We start from the raw sequence: 13303 nt of genomic DNA, 5'->3' as shown, positions 1-13303 counted from the left end.
CAGACAAGTCTGCATCAAAGCTCTAGCATGTCTGAGATCCAGTCATAGCATAAAAGTTAAAGATGTTATAGCTGGTAAAAAACATTAGGCCAGCTTTAAAAAAAAAAAAATCCAGTGTTTATCTTTTTAAAATCAGTTTACTGCTTTTACAATTTCTAGCACGGTTCTCGCTGCTTACAGAAGCTGTTGCCGGGGCTGGTAGAGCTATCAGAGCTTATTGTATTAGGCCAAACATGAGATGAGGGATCTCATGGAAATTAAAACAAACAAAAATGTTGTCCCATGCCAAATTTGCCAACTGCAGTGCACTGTTCCTGAAAAACAAACAAACAAAAAGCACTCCCAGGCAGTTCTAAACTGTGACAAGTTAGCTGCCAGAGTATTTCCTGAGCAACTGTGTCTTATATGCAAAGTAGCTCGACTGCTTTGAGACTTTACCCTCACAGCACTTCCAGACAAAGGGAGGGTTACCTTGTAATTGAATTTGCTTTGTGTTGAGGCAAATCAGGTTGTTTCATGTTTTTTAAAAAAAAAAAAAATCAAGTTGCTTTCATTGAGTGGAGTTGGAGTTCAAATGATAGCCCTTTTTCCTGCCCGTCAGAAAGTTTTATACAAAGCCCACATTAACTTTCATTCCAAATCAACCATCTGTTGTTGACACAATAGAAAAGGGGGACACCATTGAGAGGGACCTTGACATACTTGAAAAGTGGGCACATGAGAATCTAATGAGATTTAACAAGGCCAAGTGCCAGATGTTGCACTTGGGTTGAGGGTGTCCCAGTTATGACTATAGACTGGGAGAAGAACTCATTGAGAGCAGCCTTGCTAAGAAGGATGTGGGGGTTCTGGTGGATGAAGAGTTGTACATGAGCCAGCAGTGTGCGCTTGCAGCCCAGAAGGCCAACAGTATCCTGATCTGCATCCAAAAAGGGGTGGCAGCAGGCAGAGGGAGGGGATTGTCCTCCTCTGCTCTGCCTTTGTGAGGCCTCATCTGGAGTACTGCATCCAGGCCTGGGCCCCCTGCACAGAGGGATGTGGAGCTGTTGGAGCGGGTCCAGAGGAGGGCCACTAAGATGATCAAAGGGGTCTAGCATCCCTCCTTTGAAGAAATGTTGAGGGAGTTGGGCTTATTTTGATTCGAGAAGGCTCAGGGTAGACTTCATTGCAACCTTCCAGTACTTGAAGGGAGCTTATGAGCAGGAGAGGGACCGATATTTTACACTGCCTGATAGTGATGGAGCATTTGAGTTAGATGTTAGGAAGTAATTTTTTACTCAGAAGATGCTGAGGCACTGGATCAGGTTGCCCAAAGAGATTCTGGGTGCCCTATCTCTGGAGCATTCAAGGCCGGGTTAGATGTGATCCTCAGCAGCCTCATCTGGTGGGTGGCAACTCTGTCCATGGTAAGGGGTTAAGAACTAGATGATCTTTAAGGTCATCTCCAACCCAAGCCATTCTGTGATTCTAACAGTACTCTACACCCTTGATGTTGAAGTTAGAGGAGCATGTGATGTGCCACAGCTGCAGGATCTGTAACTGCAAATCACATTCACTCAAAACTCTGAGCTTTTCTTTTTCCTCCCAGTAATACTCTTCATGATATTGTTAGTTCAGACAAATATGTTTTCTTCAGTATTCTTTCTTTATGTACGCATAACAGTTCACAAGATAGAGACTCCTCATTTTCTGCATACCATCCATCCAGTTGTAGGACAGTACTATTGGCTTTTACTTTTTTTGCAGAAATTATTGTTCTTCGACAACCATGGAAAATAGAGGAAATACTTTACAATATATGGTTTCCTCTAGTTTGGATGTCTATATTCAGAGAATGATCTTTATCCTTATTGTGTTACCTTACTTACATAAAAAAGTGTTGGTTGTATATACTGTGACAACCTCATATGGGGGAACACCTTACACCTTCATCTTGGAAACACACGGTGCCCTATGCTAAAGGCTATCTCTCTTCAAGGTTGAGGGTAGAAATTAGTCCAGTACGTTTTCCTGATACTTTGTATGAAGGAGACTATGGAAGGATCGCTGTTGTTCTTTAATTCTGGTTAATGGAAATTGATTGTTTTGAATATCTACCTGCTTTGTCTACAGAGTACTCAATCAACCTGAATTGGCCTTTTCCAGTCCCAAGGAGATGCTTCTGGATATCTTTGCATTTTAACCAGACTAGGTCTCAATCTGTCTATCCTGGATTTTTTTTTCCTTTCTGTCATGAATTTTTCTTTGATTTGTTTTCTCTAATACCTCTCATCCCAATCTCCCTCACTTCATTTCCTTTTCTTCACCTATAACCTTCATGTTTTTGTTTTCAAGTTAACTCTCCACTGGGGGATATTTTTATTTGTGCTAATTAGTACGCAGTGTACTCCAGCATATAGATTATTTGCCTTTTCTTACTTTGCTTTCTATTTTTTTTAAATACAATGATTGGTTCAGAAATTGAATCTGAAACTTCAGATAGATCTGTTAGAATTTGTCCATAAGCAGTTGTTTTCTCCAACAGCTTCTGAACTTTTTATGGACTTTCTATACGTTGCTTCGTTTTTACAAAGGGGTCATGTTAGTTATATAAGAAACAGCTTTCCAAATATCCATGTAATGTTTGAAAATGGAGAAAAGTCATGAAGGAAATAGAACAAAGACTATAGGACAAATAGTGGAATTCATTAAATATTGAAAAGGATTGGAAAAACAAACAGCATTCTTCGGAAAGCAGATCTTTTAGGCATTACTGACTATTGGAAAAGCGACTGCAGAAATACGTGACTCAGAAATATGTGATTTCATGTTTGTATTTGATGAATTTCTAACAAAATAATGGAAGATGTGTCTATGCATATTAGATGAGGAAAAATTTGAAGAAATATAATATGGTGAAAGAATTATCCGGCCTATTAGGCTTATTGTTCTGCTAAAACAAAGATGCTATGGGCAGAAGTGGATTGATCCACTTTCCTGTTAGTGTACAGAATTTATGCTGAAGCTGTTGAACAGATTTTTTTTAGAAGAGTTTTAGTAATTTAAAATTTGGAAGAAAAATCTTAAAAGTTATGTTGATTATTTTTGTTGTTGGGATTGATAATGATTAAAATAACAAAGTTTAATGTGGATAATGCTCAAGAGAAGGCTTACAATTCATCTGAGAAATTAATATAAGATGATTAACAGAATTGGAAGATATTAGTTGAGTCATCAAAAGGAAGGTTTTCAACTGGTGTGCTCTGGCACCCCTCATTTTGCCAGTTCAAATGAAGCTGTACTGATTTTTACGTGCAGTTACTTACGTACAGTGTGGCACCTGGAGGTGCTGTGTCTGAGCAGAAGTTCCTGGTTCTTCATGAACTGTTAGCCATGCTTTGAGAGCTTTCTCAAATTACATCAACTTCATAATTTTCAAACGTTACCTGAAAATGTATATTTGTTTATCTGAAAACATAGTAAATAGTAGGAAAAAGTACTGGAGACAAAATATCTTCTGTTTACCATTTTTGGAAATTAAGAGTCCAAGGCTATGTGTCATCAGATTTCAGGTTTTCCACTTTCTGCAGTGCTTCCAAGAGGGTCCATACAAATAATTATAAAATGTAATAAACAACAGAAATATTGCCTTTGCCCTGTCTGAGGGTGGGACCCACAGTGCTTGAGCCTTGCAATTCATCTTCATATGCCCAGAAACTCCAGTGTCTTTGATGGTCATCTTTGGTCTTGGAAAGTCACAGTGGAAATGATGCCATGGTAGGCCCCTGTGGTGAGTTGATAGTAGTGGGACATCTAGGGAATGCTGCTTATGTCTACCTAATCAGAGCAATTTTGATAATGGGTATTTTAAATACTTGTTGACCTTACGGAGGTAGGTTTCAGCACCTGAAGAGTGTAAGGTGATACACAATGTCTAGTGTTAAAATCAGAATTTCCACTTCATTTAGCACAGTTTTCAAATATTGAGAGCCAGAATCATCGAACACTGATGTTTACATAAGTCAAACTCCAGTATGTTTTTACTTATGCTTATTATTGTATCAGTGAAATCCCAGTTACTGGGGAGGTTATGTCTGTTGTCACAGTCTGGAAGGAAAACTCATCATTTGTGTTCAACCATGCATAGTACTTGTGAAAAATCAACAAAGTAACTTTCTTTGCTCACGAGTCAGATTTTCTTCACGCATGAAAAATGATATTGCATTCAATTCCATTGCATTTGTCATTCTGAGTATAAAAAGCATTTCTTAACAAGGTGATGTGACACAGTGAAAACTTGCACAAGTGACTGGAAAATCTCTCTTGTGCCATTTCCATCATTTTTGTAGAAGTGTATATTGCTTTTCCAGTTGTCAGAATATTTTTTTAAAACACTCACTGGAATCTTTTTGCTGTTCTTGTGTCATTCTATCTTTTGGGAAGCTTTTTGTGTACAAAACCCTAATAAGATCTGTCACGATACTGTTTATTGCTGGATAACTGGAGGAATAAATACCATAGGATTTTCATTTTTCTCTGTGCCTGCCTCACAGGAAATTTCCATTGATGTTAATAATGAGAATGACTGGGATATTCAGTTGTCCATTTACTCTGGACTAAGTCTAGTCTGCATTGTCTTTTTCCAGCGTTGTATCTTAGAATTAGTGTTTCAGTGATTTTGCTGAACTACCACTGCAGCAGTTTGCAGTGAGGAATTGTAAACAACAGTAGTAACTGTAGCAAATGCACCAGTTCCTTGATTTAAACCCTCTGGGTAAAATGATGAAATATGGATGACTTAGAAACTTTGTGACTTTTAATACATGTGGATTAAAGAAGCCTGAATTTAATGAAGATTGAGCACTATTAGCTACCTTAGGTTTTATTTGTTTAAGCGTGTAGTTTTAAACTATTAATTTGCATCTAGTGCCTAAACATAAACAGTGTACCCAAGCAAATCCCATTTAAACTTTTTGACTGAGGAAACTTGTGTTTAAACATGACAGTACTTCTACAGAAGTACGTCTATTTAAAAGGAGTATATTTATAGTAATATGTGCATTTGCAATGTCTTCTTTGGAGTACTGAATTGATCTTAATTTTGTGTTGTCTTGTTGGAATCCCACTATAGTTCCTGTTCCCTTGTAGGCAACTATTACCTAGTTGATACACCAGTGAATACCTACATGTATTTTTTGCAGTGTGTTTGTCAGATGCCCAAATGTGGGATATATACTCTGGGGAACTTATCCATTATCTTGCTACTGCCTTCTAGCAAAGCAAGTGTTATGTCAGTTTTTTCCTTTCATGGATGAGAACTCTTTTTCTTTCCTTTTTTTTCTTCCAGTCCAAATTAGGTGTTTATTTGTGTACTGAGTTTATCCACATGCTTAAGATGTTTATAACCATCTGGCATAGTATTACTTTAGCAATCAGTTTAACAGATGACAATAGTAAAAGCTGTAAGAGAAAATTTCTACATGATTTAACATTGAAGACAAGTTGATTTCAAAAAAAAAAAAAAAGATTGTAAGAAAGATTTTAATGCTTTCAATTCACTTTTTCTTTCCATTACATGTACTGTGTGGTTTCAAGTAAGATGCATCTAATAGTCTCTAATGATCATGCCTTTTCATTTTAATGCCCATTAGTTTGTTTTTCTTTCTTGTGGGCAAATCCACAGATAAAAGTAGATGTAGAAACAGGCTCAAATTTTAATATGTTGTGCATCATTAGTTTTGTCTTGGATTTACAGAGTTTGCTCTTAATTTCACCTAATGTAAGGAGTTACATGCTACTTTTACCTCTGGAAGTTGATCTTTATCAGAGTTCACATGAAGGGAAAAATGGGTGCTGCCCAAACAAAACAGATTAAATTCTTGAATGAGATGGTAGGCTTTCAGGGGTAAGGGCCACTAAAGGGTTAAGTGACAAGTAAGGGCTTTCATGACCAATTATTACTAGTTTTCTTTCAGATTAACTTCAGTCAGACCCCTAGAATGTTCATGACTTCCTCTGAAATTTACATTTGCCCACAAGCTGCTGGTTGGGTGCACTGAGGGCTTCCTGTGCCCATGCTTCTTCACATCCCGTTGGCCCACTGCAAGAGACCTAGGCATTTATCTTCAGAAGGGCTGTGCTAGCTACTTCAGGAGGGCAGAACATGTTCTTGTACCTTGAGGAAAGCACATAATTTCAGAGATGAGTAATGCTGAAGATGTTGTATCTACCTTTGTTTTTTTTTCAATGGCTAGTTTGAAATGGGTGTGCATTAGATGGACAGATATCAGATATCTGAAAGTACAGGCATTTGGGATTTTCATTCTGATGCAAGGAAACTATCTCCTGTACTTGATGCAAGAAGTCTCTTCTGTTCCTCTCTGTTCTGAAGCCAGGATCTTATAATCAAGTGTTCCCGTATTGATCTTCTACATGCCTGGTTTCTTCAGAAAAAGAAATGCTTACATGCTGTCTAGAGGCTATGTTTAGGCTTAGGACAGATGTTACTATGTTTGAAACAGCACGCTACTGCAGATTACTTAGCTCTACATTTAGCAGATCATTAGATGACCAAATGTCTTAGTTTACAGCTCTGCTCAGTGTTTGTGTGAATGAGCGTCCTGCTGCAGGTGAGCTGGAACAAAGGAAACTTCAGCTTCTGAAAGTGGTGGTTGGTGAGACCTTTGTGAATGGGAACTGTCCAAAAAGACCTTCTGGTGGAGTTTGGTGACACTCTTATGTGTCTTAGTTCCTCACATACAGTCCAGAGTTCAGACAGTTAAAAGGATATGTTTACATTATTGTCTCCTACTCTTTATCTCCTGGATTAGGAAGAGCTTGCCAAATACTTTGTAGCAGAGCGTATCCTAAGCAATGGAAGGAATACTGGTTTATTTCCTGCCTTTTAAGGCAAAGACCCATATAACTAAATAACATTTATTTGCTTCCTTTTTGTACTCAAATAATATTCTTGTAGATTTTGTTTGAAACCCTTCATTGTGTTTTAAAGGTGAGGAAATGTGTTATTAGTAATAGAGCAGGAATAACTCTTGTTCTAGCTGTGTGTAGATTCATTCTTCACCCTTCAGCATCCTAGTTAATTATTGAGCAGCAGGATCTAAAAGTCCAGCACAGTGGGATATTATACTTTGATCAGCTCAAAACCAAGAACATCTTAGGAACCCGTTGTACTAAAGAAAAATATGGAAAGATTGAAGAGTGCTAACTTGGTTAGTTTCTTCTGCATGCATGAAAATAAGGAAAGGATTCTTCCCTTACTGTGTTGTTGTGGAAGTTAATTTCATGTTTTCAGCACTGAAGTGTTTGAAGATGTTTGTATTACAAGTTAAAAACACAGAGGGCATGCTACATGAAAGAGGTTCACTGGTTTGACAGGCTGAAATGGAGGGAAGAGCGCATGTGAAAATCCGGCAGAAGTAATAAATAGCATTCCTTACTATGCCCTGACCACTAGGTCAGGAGCAAGGATGCCACTCTGGCTGCTGCATTTGGAATACTGAGGGGGCTCTTTTTGTCTTATGTTTGGGGCCCTCCAATATTTTAGACAGCTGAAACACAGCAAAAGATAAAATGTGGTAGATGTATGTATGTACTGTCCATTCGAGAACAGTGTAATCAGAAACTCCTAGAAACCAATCCTTGCAGAGAAAAGCACTTGATTTTCTTTCTGCTAAATTAAAAATAAAAATCAAATTTTTAGTAGCATATGAAAAGCCAGTATTAGGAACGCTAAAAATTGAAATTACTTTTAAGTGTACTATGAGTTTTTAATTGGAGAAACACGTTCAATGACATTGACTTACATTACTAATCCATAAGCGTTTGTCCCAGTATGCTATTTTACCTTTTAGGTAGTAAAACATTCAGATTCCTTTGTATCGCATTTCATTTCAGTTTTTGTCAGCTTGAGAAACTCAATTATTTGACTTGATTGAAAATTAATTAGAAGTTATACTTGATAAATAATTTAGAGTAGCTGCAAACTGTATTATTGAATAATTAAATCTACTTAAGATAAAGCTATGGTCTGGACTGAAGTTCTCCAGACACTTGCGTCCCATCTCCAGAAATGACATAGGAGTTTGCATCTGATTGAAATTCTGGAGTATCAATTCCCCTCAATTGAAAATGACAAAAGTTGTTTTCTAGTAACTGTTTGAGAAATTTTTTTGTTTGTGTTTTAACAAAAATATGTAATGATGCGTTTATAGGATGCACCTATAACACGTCTGTTTTCTTTTGACTTTTATGAAAAAATGCAGGGTTTGAAATACCTTTTTATTGTCATCTTAATTGTATTCTGTTGATAAATCCTTGTTCAAAAGTAACACGTTAAATTTTATTTCCTTCTATGGCATCACAGTGTATGTATTAGTTGAATTATTTCTTTGGGCTTTGGATTTGTTTAACATAGAGGTATGAATGTCTTGCAAGTCTTGTTACGTTTTTAGTTGCACATCTGTTGTGTAAATTGATTATTTTGAAGGTACACTTCAATAAAACGTATTAATAGGCACTGACAAAGAGCCCATAAATTGACTAGATGCTCATGTGAGGGTCATTTGAGTGTAACTTTATGTGGACCGTGCCTTTACATTTCTTCTTGCTGTTGAAGTTGGGATAATACTGTAACATTACACCTCCTCCTGCTGCTCTCCCCTTTTTTTTCTTTCTTTCTTTTTTTTTTTTTTTTGGTAGAACTTACCAATTTGCTGTGTGTTTTCCTTTCTTCTTTTCTAAGCTCTTGAAGCCAGGAGACAATCAAGTGACCACATTTAATCAGTAAAGGCAGTAGCTGCTGATAAGCTGAAATGAGCCTAAGGAATCAGGAACATTTTAAACTGCATCCATACTAGATATAGCATCCCAGCATCTGTGCCCAGATCTGTCCTTGATTTCAATGGGACTGAGCATATAGAAGTGCTTGGATAGTTTCCACCTATGATTGATTCTCTTCTAGTATGTGTAGATTTAGTGCAGTGCTGATCACTGCAGGCTTTTTTTGTTGGTTTTCTTTCTGTCTGCACATGTAAAATAAGGATTCTGGTACTTACTAGCTTCGAGAATAATCTCAAGATTCTTGAAAGCAATTTGAGATTAAATATAATTTATAGTGATATTAGTAGAAGCAAGTTAAAAGAATTATGTTTAATAATGCCTTAATTATGGATTACCGTAACAGGAAGAGGAAAGTAAAATAATGAGAAATTGAAGTAATGACTTTGTTTTGCAGGTACATTCATGTTGGTGAATACATCTGGGAGGTACACAGGACAGAAAGCTCACCTCCTGATGCCCCATCTAAAAGAAAATGATACACATTGTATTGATTTCCACTATTATGTTTCAAGCAAGAGTGGATCTAGCCCTGGCACTTTGAATGTGTATGTAAAAGTTAATGATGGACCTATTGGTAACCCAGTCTGGAACACATCTACTACTGGTGCTTGGAACAGAGCAGAACTGGCAATTAGCACTTTCTGGCCCAATTTTTATCAGGTATGTTTTAGTTTTTATGATTTTTTTTTTCTCGTAATCAGCACCTGGCTCAAAATTATCATTTTGACATTAAAATCAAAATATCTTTCAGTATGTTTAGTTGATCTTTATCTTAATTACATTTTTGCAGATGATGCTAAGTGTTTTTACATCCATATAGCTATGTTTAAATGTTAGCATATATTTATAGAAATATATGAGATGCATGTAAATACACATGTCCTTCATGTGTATGACAGATGTGAGCCCAAAGTTATGAACTAAATGAATACTGTGGACAATTTACATGGATGCCCCATAGACTAGAGGAGTAATAAGTTTGTGTGTATGTATATCAGTAAGCAAGAAAAGTGATGGTAATTATTTAGGATGTGTAGAAATTGTGGGACAGCGATGTAAATGGTATGGAATAAGGCATGAATATTGCCTTAGTTTCAGCTGGGACAGAATTCTTTGGAATGTCTGTTATGATGGTACATTTTGGATCTAGGAGAAAAACAGTGTTGATAACACACCAATGTTTATAGTTGCTGCTAAGCAGTGTTGTACAGAGCCAAAGCCCTTCTCAGTGAAGGGCCCAAGGAGCTGGGAGGGAACAGAATTAGGACAGCTGACTTAAACTGGCCACAGTATTCCATACCATATGACATCATACAGAAGGAGTTTTGAAGGAGGTGGCAGTTCATCTCACCCTCTTCCACTGCTCGGGAACTAGCTGGGCATCGGACTGGGGTGGTGAGCAATTGCTTGCGTGTTGTTATATGCATTCATATATATATATATATTTGTCATAATTATTGTCCTTTTCCTTTTCTCTATTTTGGTAAATAGTTTTATCTCAACCTATGAGTTCTGCTTTTTCTTTTCCTTTTGATACTCTCCCCCAGCACACTGGGAAGGGGGAGGAGTGAGCGAAGAACCGTGTGGTGCTTAGCCACCTGCCACGTTAAACCATGACAAACGTGGATGAAATAATCGCATTGAAACCATTAAGAATTTTTTCTATTGATTCCAGTCAATCACTTTGATTTCTCAATAATAAATTCAGTAATTCTTTCAGTTCATTAGGGATGCTGCAATTGAATGTTAATAGATTTTACTGCATTAGAGTTTTCAGGTTTGATTTAGATGACCAATACTTGTAGACAAATACAATCATAAATGAAACAATAGCAACCATAGGAATGTGCTTCTGATTACATCCTAAAGATTTAGTGAGAATCTCATCGGTTTCTTAAAGTGCTGCCTTTCTGTATGGAAGTTTACAGATTATGTAGTTATTTACTATCGTACAGTAGTTCAACAGTTTTTCTCCTTCTTATGAAAATACAGACTATGTCTATGTGAGCAAGTAATTTGCTTTAATAGGAGTAGACCAAAGCTGTTGCTCGGGCTCCTATTTTTTTCACTTGCAGTGTGGTTGATCACCCTGGGCTGACATTTTTCACTGTGCTTATCATTTTAAGCTTTCTGGAGGAAGGCTATCTCAAAAATAGGGATTCTTTCACTGCAGACATCTAGGAAGTGCAGTGTTGTCCTTCCACAGTGCTTTCTATGTGTGTGTTATACGGAGAGTAACAGCATTTTGTATCCTACATCAATACCCTGACCACCACTATCACATATGGTAGGGCCTTGTTTCTGTTCCTGCATGTGCCAGGAGTGACCAGGTGTTGATTCTTGAAGAAGATCCAGAATAAGTTTATGGACATCTCAGCAAGCTTCACTGGAAGAATTCATGGTGTGGGTCACCTAAAATTGGCTTTTGATTTGGTGGAGGATACTGGCACATTTTCCAGAAGAGCAGGCTTATTAGGAAAATTTAGATTCTCCTAAGCATTGTGGGAAAGTCTGCATATTACTTAAAACCTCATGCTCTAGAGAGGCATCTTGACCACAGAGTCCAGGTGTGGTTTAGCCATTCTTTTACCTCTCACAAAGTGAAAGGGTACCTTTCTGCAAGTTTGTGTGCCACATGTTACCAGTTTGATCCTAGTGTTGAGAATGCCATCCAGTGATACCAAAGAGCCTTTCTGTCTTGACTGTAACAATGAGCCTCAGTGGGCAATAGAAGAGTAGAACATTCCACAGAGAATTTCATGGCTGGCATGGGTTATAATTCTGGGTGCTTTGTAACATCTTCTACTGGAGGTGTTTAGAGCTTTCTGGGCTGTCCAGGAGAGCTATATGGCGTGTGTACGTTTTGCAGACACTGAGTGAACATGTGATTGTGTTCTTTATGCCTTGGTTTGGACTGTGTCGTCCACACTGGAGTTTGGAGTGAGTTAAGGGAGAAACTAAAGATTTCGTTTCTTCTGAAAAGAGTCTGGTTTGGATGCAGCAGAGCTGCTCTGTGAACTAGCAGCCAGTGAAGACGAGGAACATATTTCAAAGGCTCACTAAAGCTCTGAACCAAAATGGTAACGTGTACAGGGGAATTTTACAGAAGAAGCCCAGACTCTTGACAAGTAAATGTAAGCTAAATTAAAATTCTGATAAAAATACAGCAAGTTGAGAGAGCTTAAAATCTATTGTTGGCAATAATAATCTGTATCAGATTTCTAACAATATAACACATCTAAATGATGTCTCAGGAATATGGATACTTGGCCACTGAAACAGAAAGATAACCTTTCTAGTCCACTTTCCCTCAAGACCTGAACCCTGGACTGTTCACCTTTATTCATAGGTGAACCATTTTATGCTTGGATCAGGTACTGCAGTTTAAGAAAGTACTGTGCATCACCTCATATAAAATAAACACCTAGATATTTTTACACAATCTACCCTTCTTTCACTGAGGACTGTATTAAGTCATTTTCTTTGCATTTGCTGCATAAATTGTGAAATTATTTCTGCTTGGAATTACAATTTTGTTGATGTACCAAAATGTCTTATAGCAATATCTGTGGAGGTCCAAGGAATCAGTTTAAAATAGTGTAGCTTCACTGGTTTTTGTTGTAGATTAACTAATTTATTCTTGAGGAAGCTATCTCTTCATTTTCATAGTTTATGGTCATTGCCAATTTGTTTGCCTATGTTCTCCTAGAGACCTCTAATGCAGTTTCCTTACCAATATGATGATGGAATTTCTCATCATTTCTTACAGAATCGTAGAACTACAGGGCATCCCGAGTTGGAAGAGACCCATAACAATCATCAAGTACAGCTCCCAGCTCCACACAGACCACCCAAAATTCAAACCCTGTGTCTGAGACATTGTCCAAATGCTCCTTGAACTCGGGCAGCTTGAGACCATGACCACTGGGCAGCCTGTTCCATGCCCCTCGTCCTCTGGTGCAGAGCCTTTCCCTAACCCCCACATGCCCCTCCCCTGACACAGCTCCATGCTGTTCCCTCGGGCCCTGTTTCTGTCACCAGAGAGCAGAGCTCAGCACTGCCCCTCTGCTGTAGAAGCTGCAGACCACCATGAGGCCTCCCCTCAGCATCTCTGCTCTGGGCTGAGCAAACTCAGGGGCCTCAGCCACTACTCATAAGTGTTGTTCTCTAGATCCTTCACAGTCTTCGAACACTCTCTCATAGTTTTATGCCCTTCTTATATTGTGGAGCCAAACCCACACCCAGTGCTGGAGATGAGGCTGCACAGAGCAGAGTGGGACAACCCCTCCCCTTGCCTGGTGGCAGTGCTGGGCCTGGCGCAGCCCAGGCTGCAGGTGGCCCTCCTGGCTGCCAGGGCACAGTGCTGACACATGCTCAACTTGCTGTCAGCCATAGCCCCCAGATCCCTTTCCAAGGGGATGCTGGGGTAGGCAAGAAGTTAGCTCTGGAGGGGACGGAGGTGGAG

At 38.4% G+C, this 13303-nt stretch overlaps 1 protein-coding gene across 13 annotated transcripts in view; it reads left to right on the top strand.

Moving 5' to 3' along the window:
- Nucleotides 1-13303, top strand: part of PTPRM (protein tyrosine phosphatase, receptor type M) — a 462428-nt gene that overhangs the window by 131852 nt on the left and 317273 nt on the right. For all 13 annotated transcript variants that reach the window (XM_021385886.1, XM_021385885.1, XM_021385884.1 and 10 more), the window contains one exon: nucleotides 9233-9498. In XM_021385886.1, coding sequence (XP_021241561.1) covers nucleotides 9233-9498 — 266 coding nt within the window. The remainder of the gene's footprint in view (nucleotides 1-9232; nucleotides 9499-13303) is intronic.

Source organism: Numida meleagris, chromosome 2 (assembly GCF_002078875.1).
Source record: "Numida meleagris isolate 19003 breed g44 Domestic line chromosome 2, NumMel1.0, whole genome shotgun sequence".
NCBI lineage: Eukaryota > Metazoa > Chordata > Aves > Galliformes > Numididae > Numida > Numida meleagris.
This window is presented reverse-complemented; position numbering and strand designations above follow the sequence as displayed.